A 22,983-nucleotide genomic window follows, 5' to 3' on the forward strand; every position below is an offset into this window, starting at 1 on the left:
ACCATGATGCATAGTAATATATGCCTTCTGGTGCACTACTGTGTGTTGGGGAAGATGATGTAGCTTCTTAGACGATCTGCTTGAGAAACGCACTAGTTAGGAGTGCCGTCAGCAGCTCCGCCCTATGCGTTACGTCAAAAGACTTCGGCAGGGGCATGTACCTCCTTGTCACTTTGCATTTTTTAAACCTGTGACAGGCATACTTTTAAAAAAGCTACTAAATGTAAAGAAAAAGGTAGGTCTGCATGGTGGCAGTGCTGCAAGGAAACCTTCTTACAGCCAGAAATTACAACTTGAGAAACAATGATTATTCTGGATGTTTATAAGCTCATTCTAATTTTGTCTGTGGTCATCTCTTCTTCCCTGTATTTCTGTCATACATTACAATGGTATTGCACAGTGTGGCCCCTCTTCCTACTCATCTGGGGTTCCCCACCAGCGCTGTTAACTCCTCCTCTTCTGTGTCTGCCACCATACCAAGCTTCTTGGTACAGGGGCAGACGTGTGGGCACTCTCCTGAGCCTAGCCAGCCCGGGTTCTGCCCCACCCCCTGCTAACAAGCTTTGACTGAGAACAGCAGGAGCCAATAGTGACCGCTGCCTCAGCAAAGCCTTGTGATGAAACGTGTAAGGCGTGGTTACGTGGTACGCATACGTCTCTTGTGCGTTTTTCCTCTGGACTTCCGGTTTCTGGTAGGCAGGCTGTGGAACGCACGCCGCTACCACGCTGTTGCTGCGGCTATCGGCTTTGAGCCAGCCGGTGGAGCACGACTGGGGGTGCAGCGGAAGACGGGGAGCACTTTCTACATCACTACATCAAGAATTTTCTTATTGGACTGATACATTACAGTTTTTCTCAGACTTTATTGATTTTCTTTCAGGACACTGAATTTTTATTAGCACTTTTTACACTTAGTATTTTTATATCGCTATTTTTGTGTTTTTGTTACTTCTTCACAGCGGTTTAATGTGGTTTTAGACGACAGATTTTTTACAACATGTCATTTGGTGTTTTATATCACCGTTAGTTAATTCTTTATTTTTTGTGTATTGTATTCCACTGATATAGTTCAGATCACATATTTTCTAGCACTTTGCACTTTACAGTATAGTATAATATTTTGGTACATTCTCACCTGGAGTATTTATCACTTCACATATTCTTTTATTCATCTATTCTTTATTCATTTTTTAGTCATCTATTTACTTATTACATATTATTTAATACTTATTGTACACCTTTTTGAACAGCGCCAATTCCCCCATTATAGGATCTCGTTTGTTTGAATTTCACCAAGGTGATAGTCTGTGTTGGGGGGGGGCTGCAGTTCCTTTTTTCTTCCTAAGCGTGGAATAACTGATTTTCAATAAACACGCCTACTCCCATGGGAGGAGAGGCAGGAAGTGCCACAATAAAGTACAATATAAAGGTAATTACAGCGATAAAAAAAATTTGTTGTGGGGCATTTGAACATCTATGCAATTAACTGAAGGGGGTAAGATTAAGTTAAAAATTTGAGTGGAACCTCACTTTAACCCTTTGATTGCCCCAACTCCCTTCCCAGCCAGTGTCGGTGTACAGTATTATCACTGATCACTGTATTAGTGTCATTAGTAGGAATGTCCCGATACCACTTTTTTAAGACCGAGTACAAGTACCTTTTTTCAAGTACTCGCCGATATCAATTCTTTTTTTTAATGTCATGTGACAGTGACGCACTGATGGTTGGCACTGATAGATGGGCACTAAAAGGTGGCACTGACTGATGGCTGGCAGTGGCACTGATAGGTAGCACGCACTGATGGCTGGCACTGACTGATGAGCACCGATAGGTGGCACTGATGCAGCACTGATGAGCAGTGCACTGATAGGTGGCACTGATTATGCAGCACTGATAGGTGGCACGCACTGATGGCTGAGCACTGACAGACGGGCAGTGAAATAAATGACATGAGAGAAAAAGAAAGGAAACTAAACTACCGTATTTATCGGCGTATAACACGCGCCGGCGTATAACACGCACCCCAATTTAGGAGGGAATTTTAAGGAAAAAAAACTTTTAGGAGGGAAGTTGAAGGGAAAAAAACTTACATTTAAATGCCCATCATTGCAGCCTTCTCAGTGCAGCCTTGCCCCAGTGCAGCCATGTCAGTGCAGCCTTGTCAGTGCAGCCTTCCCCAGTGCAGCCTTCCCCAGTGCAGACTTCCCCAGTGCAGACTTCCCCAGTGCAGACTTCCCCAGTGCAGACTTCCCCAGTGCAGACTTCCCCAGTGCAGCCTTGCCCCATTGCAGCCGTCGATCCCCTGTCCCTGCCATATTGGGCTTCAAAATCGCCGACCGTGATTTGAAAATGGCGCCGCCGGCGCCGAAATACACAGAGCCGGTCCTCGGCTCTTTCCGGCGGCTCTCGTTCATTTTCGGCTCCACTCGTAGTCCCGAGCGGAGCTATCCGAACCTAGCCGAGTAGGTTCGGATAGCTCCGCTCGGGACTACGAGTGGAGCCGAAAATGAACGAGAGCCGCCGGAAAGAGCCGAGGACCGGCTCTGTGTATTTCGGCGCCGGCGGCGCCATTTTCAAATCACGGTCGGCGATTTTGAAGTTTTGACACCACGGGATCGCAGGGGATCGGCGTATAACACGCACCTGCGACTTTCCCCTGATTTTAAGGGGAAAAAAGTGCGTGTTATACGCCGATAAATACGGTATATTGCTATGCTGCCTGCGATGCCCATCTTGGTACACCCTGCACTCGGCCGCATAAAATCAGCAGCGCACATCTTGTTACACCCAGCCCGAACTATATGGGCTGGGTGTAACAAGATGTCCACTGCTGGCTTAATGTGGCCGAGAGCAGGGTGTACCAAGATGGGCACCGGGATGTTCAAGCACTGAGCATGTTCAACACAGAGCATCACTTCAGTTACCAAATGCGATGGCTCCGGTCACCGATCCCGATGGATGATGCGGCTGCGCCCTGCACCCCTGCCAGCTTACCTGCTTGAGGACTCGCTCTCCACTCCGCCTGCTGACTTCCTGTTGCACACCGCTTCTCTCTCCCATCCCAGGCATCGGATTAAGCATCGGGAGCATTTGTGTGAGTACAAGTACTCACGCAAATGCTTGGTATCGGTACAACCCTATCCATTAGCGACATCAATATCAGTAAGTAACCCTCCCAGCCAGTGTCTGTTAGCGCCATATTGTCCGCCACCCTATTACAGTCTCACTATAAATAGCTACGAAAAATAAGGATGAGGGCACTCTGGTGGAGGTGGATGACTGGTCTAGAGGGACTAGAAGTAGCTGATCACCGCCATTAGCGCCTATAGCTGCTTAAACTCCAGTATGCATACTATAGTTTGTAGACACTTTAAATTTCCCACAAACCAATTGGATTTTTATTTTATTTTACCAAAGACATATAGCAGAATACATTTTTGGAAGAAATTAGATTTTTTTAATTACTGGATATATTTTATAACAAAGTGCAAATATTGATTTTATTTTCAGTCTTTTTTTGTTTATATAGCAATAAATAAACCCAGTGTTGATCAAATGCCACCAAAAGAAAGCTCTACTTGTGTGAAAAAAACAAATAAAAAATATTTGGGTATAGTGTTGCATGACTGCGCAGTTTCCAGCTAAAGTAGCGCAGTGCTGAATAGCAAAAAATGGTCTGATCACGATTGGGGAAAACCTTCCAGAGGGGAAGTGGTAAAAGGAAATAACTTGGCACTTTCACACTGGGATTGTTGAGCACAATTCCGTTAAATAGAATGGGATGATATTCTATAATCAGAAGTATTGATCACACAGACTGATCTACATAGAGGGGTCAGGCTCTGTATACACAGGTCATGTGACCCTCCCTCCAGCCATGACCTCATAGAGTGCTGGTACACTTCTATCACTCCAATATTATATCCAATGGATGATGTGTCGGTGAGATCTCACACAGTCCAATGTTCTGGAGTTTCAGTAAAGAAGCAGCTTCCCTCTCTCCTCTCCTGACACACACACACACCCTCCCATCCTATTACACATGGCAAAACAAACAGTCACACGTCATTTTCATCACAAACCTGCGATGAGAGGCTCGAGACACTTACCAACCAAAAGATGGCCACCAAACTGCACGTACTGGGAGGGCAACTTGCCCACACACTTCCGTCTTCACGCCTTCTTGCCAGCAGTAAAAATGGCGCCCGTGAGGTCGCTCAGGTGTTTCGTCAGACTAGACGACCCCCCGGTGTGGCCCAGGGTATAGCAATTGAGGCTCATTAAAAACGTATCGTTCTTAGTAACAATAGACGCCTATGGGTAGTGGATTTCCCTCACTGAACACACTTTCTACATTTGCCTCATACTTTCCAGCTCCAAGTGGAGTTGCTGGAGCGATTGGCGCCAAACGTCATGACGCCCGGTGTGGGCGGGGCGACATTGGATTGTTGGCGGGTATTCTGAGTCTGTGGCCGGGTTGTGTTGCTTCTAACCGGAGGGTGAGGGAAAGTGAGGGGAACCTGGGGCTTCTGTATACACAGCCTGCTGAGCACCGCGTCCTAACAGCACTGATAACGAGGTAAGAAGCCTGGTGAGCCCACAGGGGGAGGGCATCCTTCATAGCAGTGCACCTGGATAGTTCCTTCTCACTATAATGTCCATTGAATCACACAAGACTACAAATCCCAGTATGCTTTCTTCTCCCTGGAGTCACAGGTGCAGTGTTCACCCCTCTGATCGCTGCCTGCGCGCCTGTCACCCACCCCCCCAAGCGATCAGCGCCTGTCAGCCCCCCCCCCCAAGCGATCAGCGCCTGTCAGCCCCCCCCCCCCCAGCGATCAGCGCCTGTCAGCCCCCCCCCCCCAAGCGATCAGCGCCTGTCATTCCCCCCCAAGCGATCAGCGCCTGTCGGCCTCCCCCAAGCGATCAGCGCCTGTCGGCCTCCCCCAAGCGATCAGCGCCTGTCAGCCCCCCCCAAGCGATCAGCGCCTGTCAGCCCCCCCCAAGCGATCAGCGCCTGTCAGCCCCCCCCAAGCGATCAGCGCCTGTCAGCCCCCCCCAAGCGATCAGCGCCAGTCAGCCCCCCCAAGCGATCAGCGCCAGTCAGCCCCCCTCCCCGGCGATCAGCGCCTGTGAGCCCCCCTCCCCGGCGATCAGCGCCTGTGAGCCCCCCTCCCCGGCGATCAGCGCCTGTGAGCCCCCCTCCCCGGCCGATCAGCGCCTGTGAGCCCCCCTCCCCGGCCGATCAGCGCCTGTGAGCCCCCCTCCCCGGCCGATCAGCGCCTGTGAGCCCCCCTCCCCGGCCGATCAGCGCCTGTGAGCCCCCCTCCCCGGCCGATCAGCGCCTGTGAGCCCCCCTCCCCGGCCGATCAGCGCCTGTGAGCCCCCCTCCCCGGCCGATCAGCGCCTGTGAGCCCCCCTCCCCGGCCGATCAGCGCCTGTGAGCCCCCCTCCCGGGCGATCAGCGCCTGTGAGCCCCCCTCCCGGGCGATCAGCGCCTGTGAGCCCCCCTCCCGGGCGATCAGCGCCTGTGAGCCCCCCTCCCGGGCGATCAGCGCCTGTGAGCCCCCCTCCCGGGCGATCAGCGCCTGTGAGCCCCCCTCCCGGGCGATCAGCGCCTGTGAGCCCTGCCCCCCCCCCCAGCGATCAGCGCCTGTGAGCCCTGCCCCCCCCCCCAGCGATCAGCGCCTGCGCCCCCCCCCGTCATCCCCCCAGCGATCAGCGCCTGCGCCCCCCCCCCCATCATCCCCCGAGCGATCAGCGCCTGCGCCCCCCCCCCCGTCATCCCCCCAGCGATCAGCGCCTGCGCCCCCCCCCCCGTCATCCCCCCAGCGATCAGCGCCTGCGCCCCCCCCCCCCGTCATCCCCCCAGCGATCAGCGCCTGCGCCCCCCCGTCATCCCCCCAGCGATCAGCGCCTGCGGCCCCCCCCCCCCCGTCATCCCCCCAGCGATCAGCGCCTGCGCCCCCCCCCCGTCATCCCCCCAGCGATCAGCGCCTGCGCCCCCCCCCGTCATCCCCCCAGCGATCAGCGCCTGCGCCCCCCCGTCATCCCCCCAGCGATCAGCGTCTGCGTCCCCCCCCCCCCCGTCATCCCCCCCAGCGATCTGCGTTCCCCCCAGCGATCAGCGCCTGCGCCCCCACCCTGTCAGCCCCCCCAGCGATCAGCTCAGCTCCCCTGTCTGCCGCCCCCCCCCAGCGATCAGCACCTGCACCCCTCTTCTCACCCCTCCAATCCATCGCTGCCTGCACCCCTCTTAGCCCCCCATAGCTCTGCCTGTAGCCCTCTCAGACCCCCAATCCCCGTCTGCAGCCCTCTTGGCCCCATTCACACCTAAGTGTTTTGTGATTGTGCGTAAAGTCAGAGGTGCATGAAAAATGTTGCGCCTTTATTGTTAAATGGTCCCCCCCCCCACAAATGCAGGAGGCACACAAACAAGAAAAGTGAAGCTCAAAAAGCTACTTTGGTGCATGTGTAGGGCAGCCTATTGAAATGAATAAATTGTCTTGTGCATGTGAGAATACACCCATAAATGTGATGCCAACTGCCCTTGTAAACAGGGCCTCAAAGGCTGACATGCACTGCAGCTTGGACCCCTTCTCACCTCTATCTTCACCTCCTTTCTTGGGTCACTTGAAAACCTCCCACGGCTTCCAATACCATCTCTATGCCGATGACACCCAAATCTATCTCTCTACTCCTCACCTCACTCCTTCAGTCCCCTCTCACGTTACTAACTGACACATCAGCATGCATGTCACACCACTTCCTAACCACGCCATATGGACATTTATTTCTTTCATTTATTAATTATGCTATTTGTTCATTCGTTAATTTGCTTCTTGTTGCATATATTAGTTTGTTCACTTACTTGGTTGCGCATCTATTTTTATGTTACACATGATTTTGAGCTGAATATTCCAGTTTTTTAGTGGCAGCACCGTCACTTTACTGGTTTGATACCAAATACATTTTTTTTCTATGAGCACTTGTATTCATAATAGGGGGTAGCGCAGGTTTTTTCCACGTTACAAAACATTAATGCATTAATCTCCGGCTCTTCTCCCCTCAGCGGATGCCAACTGTACCCCACCTCTTATCTCGACTAGCAGTCTCCAAAGTGGTTCCAGCAGCAGGAAAGAAGAGATCTTCAGGCAAGTGTGAAGCAATACACTGGGCATAATAGTACAGGGCTGCCTTCACTCTGATGTGCTGCAATTTACCCACACCGCGGGTGCAGTGCACCTGCAGCTTTTCTGTGGGTTTGCTGCACTTAGCCATAGACTTCTATTATATCCTGCTTTTTTTAATCACAGCCAACTTTACGAGCCATAAGCGTGCTGCTGCTGAATGCAACTAAGGGCTCATTCACAAGTGCTGCACCTCTGAACAGCTATTCGAGTGTGTATTGAGGAGGCAATATGTTGCCTCCTCACAACCTGATTGAAGCCTATGATTGCTGTGCAGTGCACGCGTTTGCGACATGGTAGTACTGCAATTAGAGGCTCAAATCAGGTGTGAGGAGGCGACACTGTGCCCAGTGATCTTTGACTTCTCCAGTGTTGTTCAGGTAGATCTCTACCTCTTTAATGTTGCCTACCCCTGTTTTACAGCATTTTGCCTCTTGTGCTGATAAAATCCGCCTTTTTTATGGAGCCATCTTTTGTTCCAGTTGGTTTTGATAATTTTTAGGATGTGGCACGGTTAAGGTCCTTCATATTGAATCTTTAATAATACACTGTATTTCTTCATGCCTATTACAAATTTATTATTTCCTATTTTTATATTTAGGTATCGCACTTGGTGGAGGTCCTGCCTTTAGAGTAATGGAAGGTGAGCAATCTTTTAGTTTTTTTTTTTTTTTTTTTTTTTTTTTTTGTTTAATATATATAAATCTCTATCTCTGACTATATCTCTATCTTACCTAGTTAATTCAGAGTTTGCAAAGGGGTGGTGGGTAACGCACCTCTGGACAACATGTTAGCTTGAAGGCTCATGCATCCCTTGTGTTCTTAAAATCCAAGTTTGTCAAGTAGCATGGCAACTTTGCTTCCTTGTTTGTGTAAACTAGTTTATATATTGTACAAAGTAAATTGTAAAACAGATGTTTTGTTTACCTCTTCTCTTCCACTTACATTAGCTATATGTAGGGCTGCAACTAACAATCATTTCCCCCCTCACCTTCCAGGACAGCTACTTGAGAGATGATTGGCTCCGCCCTCTACAGGAAACACAAATCAAATACAATTTAAAAGGCCCCTCCCTTTCCTCTGACCCTCAGTTGTTTTGTGTTTCCAGACACTCCAGGAGCACCGACACGTTTTTTGTTTTCTTAAGGTCTGGTAACTGGTTGGTGGACCCCCCCTTTTCTAAGGGTTACTTGCCTATGTGAGTGGTGGCAACTCCCTTCCTTTTTTCCCCAGCGCTGCTGTGTGGAACTGTGCCCTCCTAAATGCTTCATTTCGATGTATCAAGATGGCGTCAGGAGGACTTTCGGTGACACGGCAAGATGGCCCAGGAACCGGAAGTCACATGACGCACTTCCGGACGCCGAGTTTTTTTAAAGGAGCATGGCGTGGAGACACTGAGGACATGCTGCAGGGGTATAGTGTGCTAAAAACGCCATTCTAAGTGCAGTTTTTCAGTACAGCAGCAGTCTTCTCTACGGCCGTTCTCTGCTTGCTTCATGGAGCTTGAGGACAGGTCTGAGGATGGAGCATCTCCGCTCATATTGAACCAGCGGCAGCATCTGGGTCCCATACTCTCCCCAAGGTAAGCCCTTGTCTGTGGATAGTCTACAGCAAGGGACTTTTTTGTATGGAACCTTTTTATTTATGGTCCTTGTTTCTGCTTTTTTTCTAGGCCAAACCGGTGAAGAAGAAATGTGGGAACTGTAGGGCCAGGCTTTCTGATAGTTATAAAAAGCTATTTTGTGAGAATTGTATTCCACCCAGAGCTAGTTCAGAGTCTTCCTCTTTTAAGGAGTTAATGACTTCTATGAAGGAGGTAGTGGACTCCTTTCGGTCACTTAAAGGGGTTGTAAAGTTATATTTTTTTTTTTTTTTTTTTAAATAACAAACATGTTATACTTACCTTCACTGTGCAGCTCGTTCTGCACAGAGTGGCCCCGAACCTGGTCTTCTGGGGTCCCTCGGCAGCTGTTTCAGCTCCTCCCCGCAAGCATTTACCACCTTCATGCGAGCTCCCTCGCACGGTGGTGAGTGCTTGCGGGCGCGCTCCCGTGATACAGCCGGCGGCTATAGCCGCTCGCTGTATCACTCGGCCCCGCCCCCCGGCGCGCCGCATCATCGGATGTGATTGACAGCAGCGCGAGCCAATGGCTGTGCTGCTTTCAATCCATCCACTGCAGCCAATCAGCGACCAGGCTGAGCTGCAATGAAGCTGACGAGGAGCGAAGATTCGAGGCGTCAGGTAAGTAAAACGGGGGGCCTGGGGGCGGCGGTACTGTCAAAAGTTTTTTCACCTTAATGCATAGAATGCATTAAGGTGAAAAAATGTTTACCTTTACAACCCCTTTAATGACCGGGTTACTAGTCTAGGCTCTTCCTCAGCTAGACCCATAGCCCAAGACCTTTCTAACTCTGCCAGGTCCCTTCCCTTGTTAGTATCTGAGACTATTAGTTAACATGATACCTCTGATCTGGAAGAAGGTGAGAATACAGTTTCTTCATCTGATGAAAAGTCTGCATCAGAGGAGGATACAGGTAGCTCATCTAAGTATCTTTTTCCAGTTGAGGATATTGATGAAATATTAAAAGCAATATATACCTCAGAGCAGATTGAGATGCCACAACAAGCCCAATCTGTACAGGGTAAAATGTATAGGGGTCTACAGGGACGTAAATCAATAACTTTTCCGGTACATCAGTCTCTTAGGAACATGATTCTGTCTGAATGGAAAGAACCTGAAAAAAAGTTGTTTCAATCCAGGGGACACAAAAGATTTCCTTTTCAGTCTGAATTTGAGGAGGTTTTCTTTAAGTGTCCTAGATTGGATGCCCCTATGTTGCAGGTGTCCAAAAGATCAGATCTTTCTTTTGAAGATTCTGGGGTCCTTTAAAGATCAAATGGATAGAAAGGCTGACTCATTGCTACATAAGGCCTGGGATGCTTCAGCTTTTTCCTTAGGCCCGGCAGTAGCATCCACCTGTGTGGCTAGAAACTTAGACGTATGGGTTCAGCGTCTGGATGATCTTCTTGCATCTGACACCCCCAAAGAAGAGATTAGGGAATCCCTCCCACTCATTGCCAAGTCAATCGCCTTCTTAGCTGATGCAGCAGCAGATTCAGTGAAATCCGCAGCCAGAGCTTCTGCTCTCATTAATTCAGCTAGGCGAGCTATCTGGCTTAAATCTTGGGAAGGTGACCTTACTTCCAAGAATAAGTTCTGTGGCATTCCCTTCTAAGGCAAACTCTTCTTCGGTTCTTCCTTAGAAGAGGTCTTAGCTCCTTCCTCTGAGAAAAGTAAACGATTCCCCTTTTCCCAAAGGAATAAGCCCCAGAATAAGAAGCCCTTTCGTAGCTTCCAAAACAAGGCTAATTTTAAAGCCAACAGGCAACAGACTAAAAAGAAATGGTCCTTTAACAAAGACAAGCAAAAGGGGGGGCTCCCTTTGCTCCTTCAGCCTCTTCCAAAAATACCCAGTGATGCCAGGTTTGGGGTAGGGGGAAGATTGTGCCATTTCATCAAGGAATGGGCAGAAATTTCCACCAATTCCTTTATCCTTCAAACTTTGGAAAAGAGTTACAGGCTGGAATTCAAAAGTCTTCCTCCCCAGAAGTTTGATTTCTGTGTGGGAAACAGAGGGAGTTATTTCTCCTGTCCCAGAAATTCAGAAGTTCCGGGGATTTTATTCTCTCGTCTTGCTGGTCAAGAAATCTTCCGGCGGCTTTCCTATGGTCATAAATGTAAGCGTCCTGAACAAATACATAGTTTACAGATGTTTCCGAATGGAGGACATTTATTCGGTAAGGAATCTGTTGTTGCCAGAGGTCTTCATGGTGACCCTGGACCTTCAGGACGCTTATCTTCATGTACCAATCTGCCAGAGCCACTGAAGGTTCCTCAGGTTTGCAGTTCTCATGGGAAATGAGCCATCTCACTGGCAGTTCAATGCCCTTCCTTTTGGTCTCTCGGCAGCACTGAGGATTTTTACAAAAATCATGGCAGAAGTCGTGGCCTTTTTTCGGATTCAAAGTATATCGATCGTCCCATATCTAGACAATTTTTTGATTTTTGCTCGAGACAAGGAGTCTCTTGTTCAAGACCTACAGTTGGTTTTGCGGACTTTTAAAAAAATTAGGGTGGAAGGTCAACCAGCAAAAATCTTGCCTGGTACCCTCACAGAGCATACTTTTCCTGGGTTATCTAATGCCCTAAAAAATGTTCTTCCCGAAGAGAAGATTTTGAAAATTCTTCTCTCTGTGCAGGCCTTCAAGCTGCTCCCTCAGATTCCCTTCGGCGGATCATGCAGTTGCTGGGTCTGATGACTGCGGCCATTCCAGGGGTGCCTTGGGCCCAATTGCACTCCAGACCCCTTCAGGCTTTTCTTTTACTCCATTGGGATCGCAGGAAGGATTCTCTGGATCAGCTGGTAAAATTACCAGAAGGGAATTTTCTCGATCTCGCCTGGTGGGAGCAGCGAGAACATCTGCAGAGAGGGAAGATTTGCACACAACATTCCCCGGTCAAAATTACTACACACCAGTCTGTGGGGTTGGGGTGCTTACTCACAGGACTGGCAAGCACAGGGAGCCTGGTTGCCAGAGGAAGCAGGTCGCTCCTCAAATTTCAGAGAACTTCTGGCTGTGAGGAAAGTACTTATATCTCTGGAAGAGAGGGTCTATTCAAAAGACCTATTGATATTTTCAGACAATGCCACAACAGTGGCCTACCTGAACAAGCAAGGGGGCACTTGCTCAGAATCGCTTCTGTCTTTAACACAGCAGATTCTGTCCTGGGCGGAGATCTATGTCACTTCAGTAAGGGCAGTCCGCATCAAGGGGTCAGAAAATGTGCTGACGGACTATTTGAGCAGGGTGAGCATCAGTTCCAGCAGTTGGGAACTACATCAAGGCATGTTCCAGGAGGTGGTGCTAAGACGGGGTCTCCCCACAGTGGATCTTTTTGCCTCCAGTCTCAACAGGAAACTGCCGGCGTTCTTCTCTCTGGAGAGAGAAACAGAGTCCTCGGGGACGGATGCTCTGTCCTTCCCGTGGGACTTCACTCTGGCCTATGCCTTCCCTCCTTTTCCCCTCTTGCCCCTAGTTCGGAAAATTATTCAGGACAGGGCAGAAGTTGTTCTGATTGCCCCCTGGTGGCCCAGGAGGAGTTGGTTCTCCTCTCTTAAGGCCCTATCTGTGTATCCTCCCTGGCCCCTACCAGTTCGGAAGGATCTGCTCCATCAGGGTTCGGTGTTACATCCAAACCCTCAGACCTTCCATTTGACGGCCTGGAGGCTGAGTGGCGCATCCTACAGTTAAAGTGATGTTCTGAGAGGGTTATTTCAACTATCCTGGACAGCCGTAAGTTGGTCACAAGAAGAATCTATGGGAAAGTTTGGAAAACTTTTATTTCCTGGCAAAGGAAAACTGGTTTAGATTCTTTTTCTACTCCCTGTATATTGGATTTTTTGCAGGGGGGAGTGGAAAAGGGGCTCTCTGTCAGCATCCTTAGGGTTCAGATTGCTGCCCTATCTTTATTTACAGAGAGAAGACTAGCGGAAGATCCCTTAGTCAGGAGGTTCCTTTTAGCCAGATCTAGACATACTCCCAGGGTCATCAAACATATTTCTCCCTGGGATCTGTCGTTAGTATTAAATGCCCTCACAAGGGCTCCTTTCAAGCCTTTGCATGAGACTTCCCTGAAAATTATTTCTTTGAAGTTGTCCTTCCTTTTGGCTATTACGTCAGGGCGAAGGATTTCTGGTCTAGAGTCTCTTTCCTGTAAAGACCCCTCCCTGAGGATTCTTGAGGACAGGGTAGTGATTAGACCTGATTCTCTCTATTTACCCAAAGTTTCTTCCAACTTTCATAGATCCCAGGAGATAGTCCTTCCTAGTTTCTGCACCTCTCCCAAAAATACGGAAGAGGAAAGGTTTGGTCTTTTAGACATAAAGAGGTGTCTTCTGCTTTATCTAGAAAAGACCAGTGGGTTTAGGAGTTCCTCCCAACTGTTGGTTTTGTTCAGTGGCCCCAAGAAAGGGTCCAAAGCATCTAAAGGTTCTATTGCTAGGTGGATTAGGGGCGCTATCTGTGAGGCATATAAAGCGTCAGATCGCACCCCTCCTTCTAGAATTAGGGCCCATTCAACGAGATCCATGACCACATCATGGGCAGAAAGAGCGGGGGCTTCATGGAAAGAAATCTCTAAAGCTGCCGTCTGGTCCTCCTCTCATGCATTTGTCAAGCATTATAGAGTTCAGATGCTTTCCAGCCAGGACCTTTCCTTTGGTGGGAAAGTGCTTCAAGCTGTCGTCCCTCCCTAAGGTATAAAATCTTGCTTATCCTCTCAAGTAGCTGTCCTGGAAGGTGAGGGGGGAAAACCCCCATTAGACTTACCGGTAACGGTATTTACAGGAACCTTCCAGGACAGCGTCTATATTCCCACCCTATTCAATTTTTGCACTTGTGGACCATGTTTACCTGGTGGTGGTGTGTTTTATGGTTTCTGTTTTTTTTCCTCTGCCGAGTGCACCTTTGGTGGAGGTTACTTGATCTTCTAAACAACTGAGGGTCAGAGGAAAGGGAGGGGCCTTTTAAATTGTATCTGATTTGTGTTTCCTGTAGAGGGCGGAGCCAATCATCTCTCAAGTAGCTGTCCTGGAAGGTTCCTGGAAGTACCGGTAAGTCTAACGGGGGTTTTTATAATCGATTAGTTGGCCAAATCTTGTTAATCGATTAAAAACCTCAAAACTGAGGTGTATAATTTAGTTAATATGTATAGTATACACAAATTAACTTTTCCTTCGAAAACTCATTTTAAGAACGTTTGTTTGATTTTCTAATAGTGGGGTCAGATCGAGGTTTGTTTTCAATCGCAGTGATGGAAAAATTCGAAGGAGCAGGACATTCACCTTTTCCTCTTTCAACCACTGTGTGGTCAATTATTGCTCTGAATGTATGTGTGATTAGGAGCACAGCTGCCACCCTGTAGCAGTGAAACTGCTATGGGACAGACAGCAGGTGGTTGAACCCATCTTGCATGGCTTAGTCAGAGCCCAGACTTGAACCACATTGAAAATCTGTGGAATGACTTGAAGACTGCATTCTACAAACGGTCACCATCAAATGTCACTGAACTTGAGCAGTTCTGCAAAGAAGAGTGGGCAAATATTGCAATGTCTAGATGTGCAAAGTTAGTAGAGACATATCCCAACAGACTAAAGGCTGTAATTGAGGCAAAAAGTGGTCCAACAAAATACTGACATAAGGGGGAGTTGACCCTTTTTCCAACTCAGTGACACACATCTTGTTCCTGACCCAGAAGCTTCGTGGATGATGTCACTTCCAGGACCTGGTTGTCGCCGTCCCTGGCCATCGAGGCCGGGAAAGAATGTAATTCAGTGCGATCTGTTCTGCATTACATTCAGTGGAGCACAGGGGAGACAACCAGGGTCTTTTAGACCCTGAATGTCTCATTAACCACTTCAATACCAGGCACTTTCCCCCCTTCCTGCCCACGATAATTTTCAGCTTTCAGCACTGTCGTACTTTGAATGACAATTGCGCGGTCATGCAACACTGCACCCAAACTACATTTTTATCATTTTCTTTTGGTGGTATTTGATCACCTCTGGGGTTTTTTTTTTTTTGCTAAACAAACTAAAAAAGACCAAAAAAAAAAAGTTTTTCTTAGTTTCTGTCATAAAATTATGTTTTCTCCTTCACTGAAGTGGCACTGACAGGCGGCTGTGATGGGCACTGACGGGCGGTACTGACCCTATGATGACAGGGTGGCACTGACGGGTGTTACACTGGCACTGTAGTAGGCACTGATGGGTGTTATTGCTGGGCACTGGCACTGTGGTGGGCACTGACATACTTTATTATTGGGGCACTGCTGGCAGCTGTTGGGCACTGATTGGCATCTGATGGGGGCTGTGCTGATTATCAGCACAGACCCCCCTCTGGCTCTCCCTGTCAGCGCGAACCGAGGAAGGCTGTTTACCGGCACTTCCTGGTTCACGCGATGATCAGCTGTGATTGGTCACAGCTGATCACGTGGTAAGAAGCCTCTGACAGAGGCTCCTTACCACGATTGGAGATGCGGCATGTCAGACTGACACGCTGCACCAGCCATCGCCCCGCGCCGGCATGTTATCCTGCTGGACGTCATATGACGCACAGTCAGGATAACAGAACCACTGTCTGGCCGTCAATCTGTTATAGGCCGGGCGGGAAGTAGTTAAAGAGAACTTGTCACAAAAAAATCATCAGAGTATATAATGAAAAAAACAAAATTAAAGTTACACCAAAGCACATAATTTTTTTGAGGTCCCCCACATATACACACACGCACAAATGAAAATGCACGCGTATGCATGAAAACATAGATTGCGATACACGTTACATCAGGGATCGACAAATCCCAGACACAAGGTCGCATGATGACCAGAAGCCACGTCCCGGTGCCTGGACCCCCTCCAGTTCACCCACAGCTGGCACAGGCATGAGCAACCCCCACTGCACGATGCCCCGGACATGCAACTCCTGGCCAGCCAACCCAGTTCCAACATCCAAAAACAAACAAAAGAAAACTCCAGCTCTGCTGCTTGCCTGCAGCAGAGACAAAGTTTTCCCTTTCCTCTCTGCACACTGGCACGCATCCCCTGAAACCACCCAGCGAGAAAGCCGCCCCACCCAGCAGCACACATTCCAGTTCTCAGGGATTTACTGACCTGTACGGACGGTGTACTGAGCTGTATGTGTGTTGCACTGTATTTTCTGATATGTAAAGAAATGATGCATTCTGTTTGCAGGCCAACTAATTGGCTAACCGACTCCTAGATTATGAAAATAGTTGACAACTATTTTCATAATCGATTAGTTGTTTCACCCCTAGCAACAGTATCTCACAAAAGTGAGTACACCCCTCACATTTTTGTAAATATTTTATTATATCTTTTCATGTGACAACACTGAGGAAATGACACTTTGCTACAATGTAAATTAGTGAACGTACAGCTTGTATAACAGTGCAAATTTGCTGTCCCCTCAAAATAACAACACACAGCCATCAAAGTCTAAACCGCTGGCATCAAAAGTGAGTACATTTTTCCCTCCCCGGTGTCATGTGACTCGGTGTTACAAGGTCTCAGGTTTGAATGGGGGGAGCAGGTGTGTTAAATTTGGTGGAATAGCTCTCTCGCATACTGGTCACTGTTCAACATGGCACCTCATGGCAAAGAACTCTCTGAGGATCTGAAAAAAAGAATTGTTGCTTTACATAAAAATGGCCTAGGCTATAAGAAGATTCCCAAGACCCAGAAACTGAGCTGCATCACGGTGTCCAAGACCATACAGCGGTTTAACAGGACAGGTTCCACTCAGAACAGGCCTCAATATGCTCGACCAAAGAAGTTGAGTGCACGTGCTCAGTGTCATATCCAGAGGTTGTCTTTGGGAAATGGACATATGAGTGCTGCCAGCATTGCTGCAGAGGTTGAAGGGGTGGGGGGTCAGCCTGTCAGTGCTCAGACCATACACCGCATCAAATTGTTCTGCATGGCTGTTGTCTCAGAAGGAAGCCTCTTCTAAATGATGATGCGCAAGAAAGCCCGCAAACAGTTTGCTGAAGACAAGCAGACTAAGGACATGGATTACTGGAACCATGTCCTGTGGTCCAATGAGACCAAGATAAACTTATTTGGTTCAGATGGTGTCAAGCGTGTGTGGCTGCAACCAGTTGAGGAGTACAAAGACAAGTGTGTCTTGCCTACAGTCAAGCATGGTGGTGGGAGTGTCATGGTCTGGGGCTGCATGAGTGCTGCCAGCTGGTTGAGGGAACCATGAATGCCAACGTGTACTGTGACATACTGAAGCCAAGCATGAGCCCCTCCCTTTGGAGACTGGGCCACAGGGGAGTATTCCAACATGATGACCACTGCCTTGCTAAAGAAGCTGAGGGTAAAGGTAATGAACTGGCCAAGCATGTCTCCAGACCTAAACCCTATTGAGCATCTGTGGGGCATCCTCAAACGGAAGGTGGAGGAGCGCAAGGTCTCTAACATCCACCAGCTCTGTGATGTTGTCATGGAGAAATAGAAGAAGACTCCAGTGGCAACCTGTGAAGCTCTGGTGAACTCCATGCCCAAGAGGGTTAAGGCAGTGCTGGAAAATAATGGTAGCCACACAAAATATTGACACTTTGGGCCCAATTTGGACATTTTCACTTGGGGGTGTACTCACTTTTGTTGCCAGCAGTTTAGACATTAATGGCTGTGTTGAGTTATTTTGAGGGGACAGCAAATTTACACTGTTATACAAGCTGTACACTCACTACTTTACATTGTAGCAAAGTGTCATTTCTTCAGTGTTGTCACATGCAAAAATATAATAAAATATTTACAAAAATGTGAGGGGTGTACTCCACTTTTATGAGATACTGTATATGTCTTTTTAGGATTCAGGAGTACATTTACCAATGGCCGCTTTCAGCTGACAGTGCAGAAGCCGAACCACGTTCGGGAAGCATCCCAACAATATTGTTGACAGGAAAATTCCTCCCGTGGAGCTATTTTGTTCTCCTGAAGGGGTGGGGGCTGTGGTACTTGCCAGGACAGTGCAGTGATTACTGTTAGGGGCTATAGCTGGTTCGATGGATCAACTTTGGTATCAGCCTGCCCATAAATGGATCAAAATTTAGCCAGTTCCAACCACCTGAGCTTCCAGCAATCTATTGCCAACTTTATTATTACTCCCATGTTTCTGGAAGGACTACACTGGGTTTTCTTTTGAGGCCTCATTCACACTGGACGTTTTTGGATGTTTTTACTGCAGCTGTTTTTGGCTATAGATGTTATTTTTTTTTCTATAGTCAATAAACTCCCCATCATGTTATCCTATGTATCCATGCACACATAGGCTGTTATCAGCGTTTTTTGGCTTTAAAAAAAAAAAACAAAACTAGTGTGTTCTGAAAGGAGTTTTTCAGCTGTAAAAATGCTCTAACGTCAAAAAATGCTGATTAATGCCGATAAACGCTCAAACATGTGTCTTACCAGCGTTTAACCTTTTTTGTTCCATTGGAAAAAAAAAACGCTGTTAAAAAACTCACTGCAAAGCTACAGGTGTTTTTATAACATTGTTTTAATGTCTTGTTTTGGATGCGGCCTTATATTTGAGTAGAATTCACATGATCCTTATCTCATCTATTCAGACAATGTGTGGTGTGACATTTTAATTGGGTACTACACTTGTTTATCTTTAGATTTCAGAGTGTCAATTGATTCCTTAACAGATGATATATCTTTTTCTTTAGTTCTTTGTATAGGAGAGATTGGTCTTATAAATAATTTATAAATAAACAAATTAAAATTGTAAAAAATAAAGAGAAATAATTCCCTGTTCACATTTGTGCCTTGTGGGAGCATGTGTGACATCGAGCACGTTGTAGTAAATGACTCCTCCACATTGTAAATACCAAGTTGAAATTTAGCGTGGACATTTACTATCTGGGACATTCAGATTTGGCAATACTTGTACATGTGCAAATAGTTTGAAAATCCTTCAGATTGACAGGCACCTTTTTACATCCAGAAATGTAGGCAGCTTGATGTAGGAAATGTGTGACGTTATGCTTCTCAATTTGTCATAACTCTCATGTCATTGGTATAAGTAATTTGATCAGAGATTTTTGCCTAGGGACAAAACTGACTTTCATCAAATGTTATCTATTGTTTTAAACGATATAATGGTCTCAGTAGCAATCCTATGAATGTTCTCTGTGCATCTCACCAGATAACACTGACTTGGAGCTTTTGACTTCTTTGCTGGAGGAAAATGAAGCTGCTGAAAGCAGTGATTCACACTTTTCTGATGCTTCAAATGAGCCTGACGCATATAATGAATTATTTGATGGCGATGAAGAAGGGTCTTACCATGAAAGTGACAGCGCAGCTGAAGAGCAGGGAACTCGGGTGAAAGAAGATTTTAATACACTGTTTGGTGATATTGAAGATCTTGAAGATGATAAACCTGCTCTTCCAAACAATACGCAATCCCCTTCACCCACTCAGGAAAAATCTAAAAAGGAACTGGAAGGTACGTTTTGCTTATTTCCACAAGTGGAATTGTTTTAGGGTGAATTGTGTTTCTTGCATGTACATTTCATACCAAAATGTGAATATATTCTACCACATGCAGCTGCATTGTAGTAATTATATATAACTATATATAATATTATAAATATATAATATGCCTTTAGTCTTGCTTTTTAATTTAGCAGGGTATTGTGAGTGAGGCCGGGCATACACTCGACTGGTCGAAATTCGAACCTCTAATGGGCAGGCTGAATGTACAAAGTTGGTGGATTGATCAGCTTGCGTATAATTAGCCTGTCGAATACTCTTAGGATTATGGCTAGTGGCTGCTATAGCCGCTAACAATAATCACTGTCTTCTCATACTGGGGACGGCTTTCCCCGCTCGGAGCAATGGCTCAGCAGGAGGGATTCCCAGCCAGCACTGTCTGTGCTTATGGGGGAATCGTGCTTGTTTCTTGCCTGCAACCCAGGGTTGCAGGAAAGAAATTTGCACCATGTATGGCTGGCCTTAGACTATATGCAGTCCTTTCTTCTTACTGTAAATAGCCTATTGTAAACCGTGCTCAACTAAAAAAAAACTGATTGTTTTCTAGTCTAGAAGTGTGATCTTTGTAAACGTATAGATCACCCTTAAAGAGGTACTCCAATCTGCCCCCAAAAAATAAAAAATCGGCAGCTACAAATTCTGTAAAACAAAGTTCATCATCTGCTGAACAAAGTCCAGCAGATGATCTACTGTTCCAATAGATCAAATAAGAACACAGGTGCTGTATAAAGTGCTACTGCAAATGGAATCCAACGATATCCTCCACCAAGTGACGTCACCAACATATAGTCAGAATGTACTCTTACCCCACAGTGTGGACCCTCTCTTATGGAAGGCCAAATACACTTTGGGATATATCAGCTCCAGGCATCAATAAGGAAGTAGTGCAGGCAGTGCGCGTCTCTCCAGCCATTCCTCCCACTGCAAAATCAAAGCCTCATATCAGCCAAGCAACACCCAAAAGAAATAAAATGGGGATTCCAATAGTGTAAAACCTTTTTAAGGTGTTTATTAAAATACATGCACTAAACAGAAGGTGCATCAAATGTTTGAAAAAAAAACTGCAGCGTGAATTCCTTTAAAAAAGTTGCGGTGACTAGGATAGCGTCTCCTCCCCCGACCGGTTTTGTCACGATTGGACATCTTCCGGGGAATGGGGAACGCTTCCTGTCCTCGCAATTAAATAGCAAAACAAAGCCAGACAAGCCTTGCTTTCACACACGGATGCAGCGGCGCTGTAACCAAGCCTCAATCTGAATCACTTAATGACTAACGTAGAGCCAGCGAAAGTGATGGCTTAGCCAAGCCTCCTATTCATACTGAGGCCTGGCTAAGACAATTAGTGTAATCGCCTTCAATAGTGGAACCACACTCAGAGGAAGAGAATCTTCCATACCCGGATGTGATATTCTGAGTGTCCCCAAACAGGGAAAGTAAGAGCAACTAAAATATATAAATGTATTCATATAAATTTACAGAAATGTATGTTGTTGGGAAAGCAAGATATCGCTAGAATTCAAGCAAGCAATAGATTACAACACAAATGTCAATGTAATTATTTATAAAAAGGAAAAATAAAAATATTCTAAAATACATTTAATTTAGAATATGTATAAAATATATATATAGATAGAGATAGATATATATCTATCAGGACTAGGAGTTATTAACAAAGCAGTTCACATCCCAGTCGACATTCAAACCGTGTGGAATGTAACTTTTAAGGATACTGAATAATGTAGCTGCACTTTACCTGCCCCTGGATCCAGCTCTATCCAAACCCAATCTGATTCTTCAGTCTGCTTTGGGTCCAGACACCAGCATCTTGACAAAGGGAAACCAGCAGTGAAACCTTTCGGCTTCACAGCAGGCTTCCAACTGCGCATGTACGAGCTGCAATGTGCTCTGTGAATGGTCCCGCAGTCTTCCGGGACCTGTGATGTGTCCCAGAAGGCTGTGGGGGAAGGAGGGTGGACCGAGCTTTCACTCGGATCACAGTGGCGATTAGACCAGAAGTGCGGGAGTAGATACCTGTCCCCCCCCCCCCCCCCCCCCCCCCCATAACAGTTGCTTACAGTTTCGCTGCACTTTAATACCCTAAAATGCATTGCCTGCATTTAGGTAAACTCTTTACAGCTTTCTGTACATTCCTACCCCCCCACCCCCATTTGGCTTCTGCTGCTTTCAATCAAATACTGTAAGGAGGAAGTGGGGACAGGGCCAAGTCACACTGTGTGTGTGTCTATAGAGCTTGGCCTGTGCAGCGACTGTGGTTATGCTTTACTGGCTTCTGAGACTGACCATAGTGTTTGTTTTTTTTTTTGTTTTTTTTTTATAAAGCAAGCATAGTCTATAGAATGTTTATAAATATGGAAGATTGTTTGGAGCAATGACTGATGTCAGGGCACTAAAGACCTGTTCAGTTCATCTAACCCTAATGGTGGTAGTGATATACTATTTTCTGTTAAGAGGAGCTACAGAAGATGCAGGAGCAAATGAGAAGGCTACAGGAACAGCTTCAGCATACTGGGATTGCTCAGTCACCATGCACAGCACTGCCTCTGAAATTGCCAGCCAAAAACATGAGGATAACAGGTGATCTGTGCAGTTTCATTTGATTTATTGATTTTGTGTAATTATCCGGGTTTATGGAACATGAGATCTAATGAATTATAATATTGTATCATACAATGTATAAATGCTGGAATACATAGCTTGGCAAAAAAAGGGAGAAGTCGCAACTGTCATATTGCTGGGTTTTGGTCTTCTATCTTGTATACCACTGCCCAGTTTTGTAGAAAAACATCTGTTAGATGTTCACGTCTGCAATGGGCACATTCCAGTTAAAAAACACGTGAGACTTATGCACCAATACACATTCTGAGTTTGTAGCTGAACTATCACATCCAGATTGCGTCGTCTGTGCTTTTAAAAAATGTGATTTATAAGGTAATAGGCACAGTTCTCAAAGCTTTGCATAAGCATAGGGATCCTCTTCTTCTTTTTTTTTTTTTGCCAAGTGATTGTAATTTTCAATGTCGTTAGACTCAAATTATAACTATAAAAATGGGGATCCTTATCCTGGTGGTTTAACAATGTGGTCTTGAGCCTATTGTTTGCAAAGTTCTCCCCAAGAAGGTGTGATATTGCGGAAACAAAATGGATGTTTCCATTTTGGCAAACTGGAACACCAGTATTTCTGTTAATTGAGCTGCAGCATGGATCATATGAAAACATTCCTGCTAAATGGAGATTTCAGATACAAAATCCCATTAAAGTTTAATGCACTAAAACATAGTTAGATTGTATGTAAACCCCGTTCATGAAATCTGACCTGGGCGCATATATGTAATGTTTACTTATCTCTCTCCAAAGCTCTGAGTGCTGTGTCTTTCTGCTGCTCTGTTCCTCTGTTATCAGCATGATAACTTCTGAAAAGCTCTCCAACACCAGATAACAGCAGCTGGAAATTTGTGTTGGGGTGGGAGCTTAGAGTTAAGCAGAGAGCTTTTCTATTCAAGCTTCAGCTCTACAAGTTCCTTCTTCCTCTGCCTATGTGGAGGGAGGGGTGTGCCTTTCCTCCAATCAGCTCTCACACAGTGTGGGCCCAGACTCCCCTCCCACTGCTGAATGAGGAAGAAATATTTGTGA

General features: G+C 46.6%; 1 protein-coding gene across 2 annotated transcripts in view; it reads left to right on the forward strand.

Annotated features, from left to right (window-relative positions):
* The first annotated feature begins 4,186 nt into the window (after positions 1-4,186).
* Positions 4,187-22,983, forward strand: part of MCM10 (minichromosome maintenance 10 replication initiation factor) — an 83,687-nt gene continuing 64,890 nt past the window's right edge. The window contains exons 1-5 of one of the 2 annotated variants that reach the window (XM_073619506.1): positions 4,187-4,580; positions 7,074-7,155; positions 7,793-7,834; positions 18,983-19,285; positions 21,802-21,927. In XM_073619506.1, coding sequence (XP_073475607.1) covers positions 7,077-7,155; positions 7,793-7,834; positions 18,983-19,285; positions 21,802-21,927 — 550 coding nt within the window. In that variant the 5' untranslated portion in view covers positions 4,187-4,580; positions 7,074-7,076. The remainder of the gene's footprint in view (positions 4,581-7,073; positions 7,156-7,792; positions 7,835-18,982; positions 19,286-21,801; positions 21,928-22,983) is intronic. The other variant, XM_073619507.1, reaches the window with a different exon arrangement.

This window comes from Aquarana catesbeiana, linkage group LG03 (assembly GCF_042186555.1).
Source record: "Aquarana catesbeiana isolate 2022-GZ linkage group LG03, ASM4218655v1, whole genome shotgun sequence".
Lineage (NCBI taxonomy): Eukaryota > Metazoa > Chordata > Amphibia > Anura > Ranidae > Aquarana > Aquarana catesbeiana.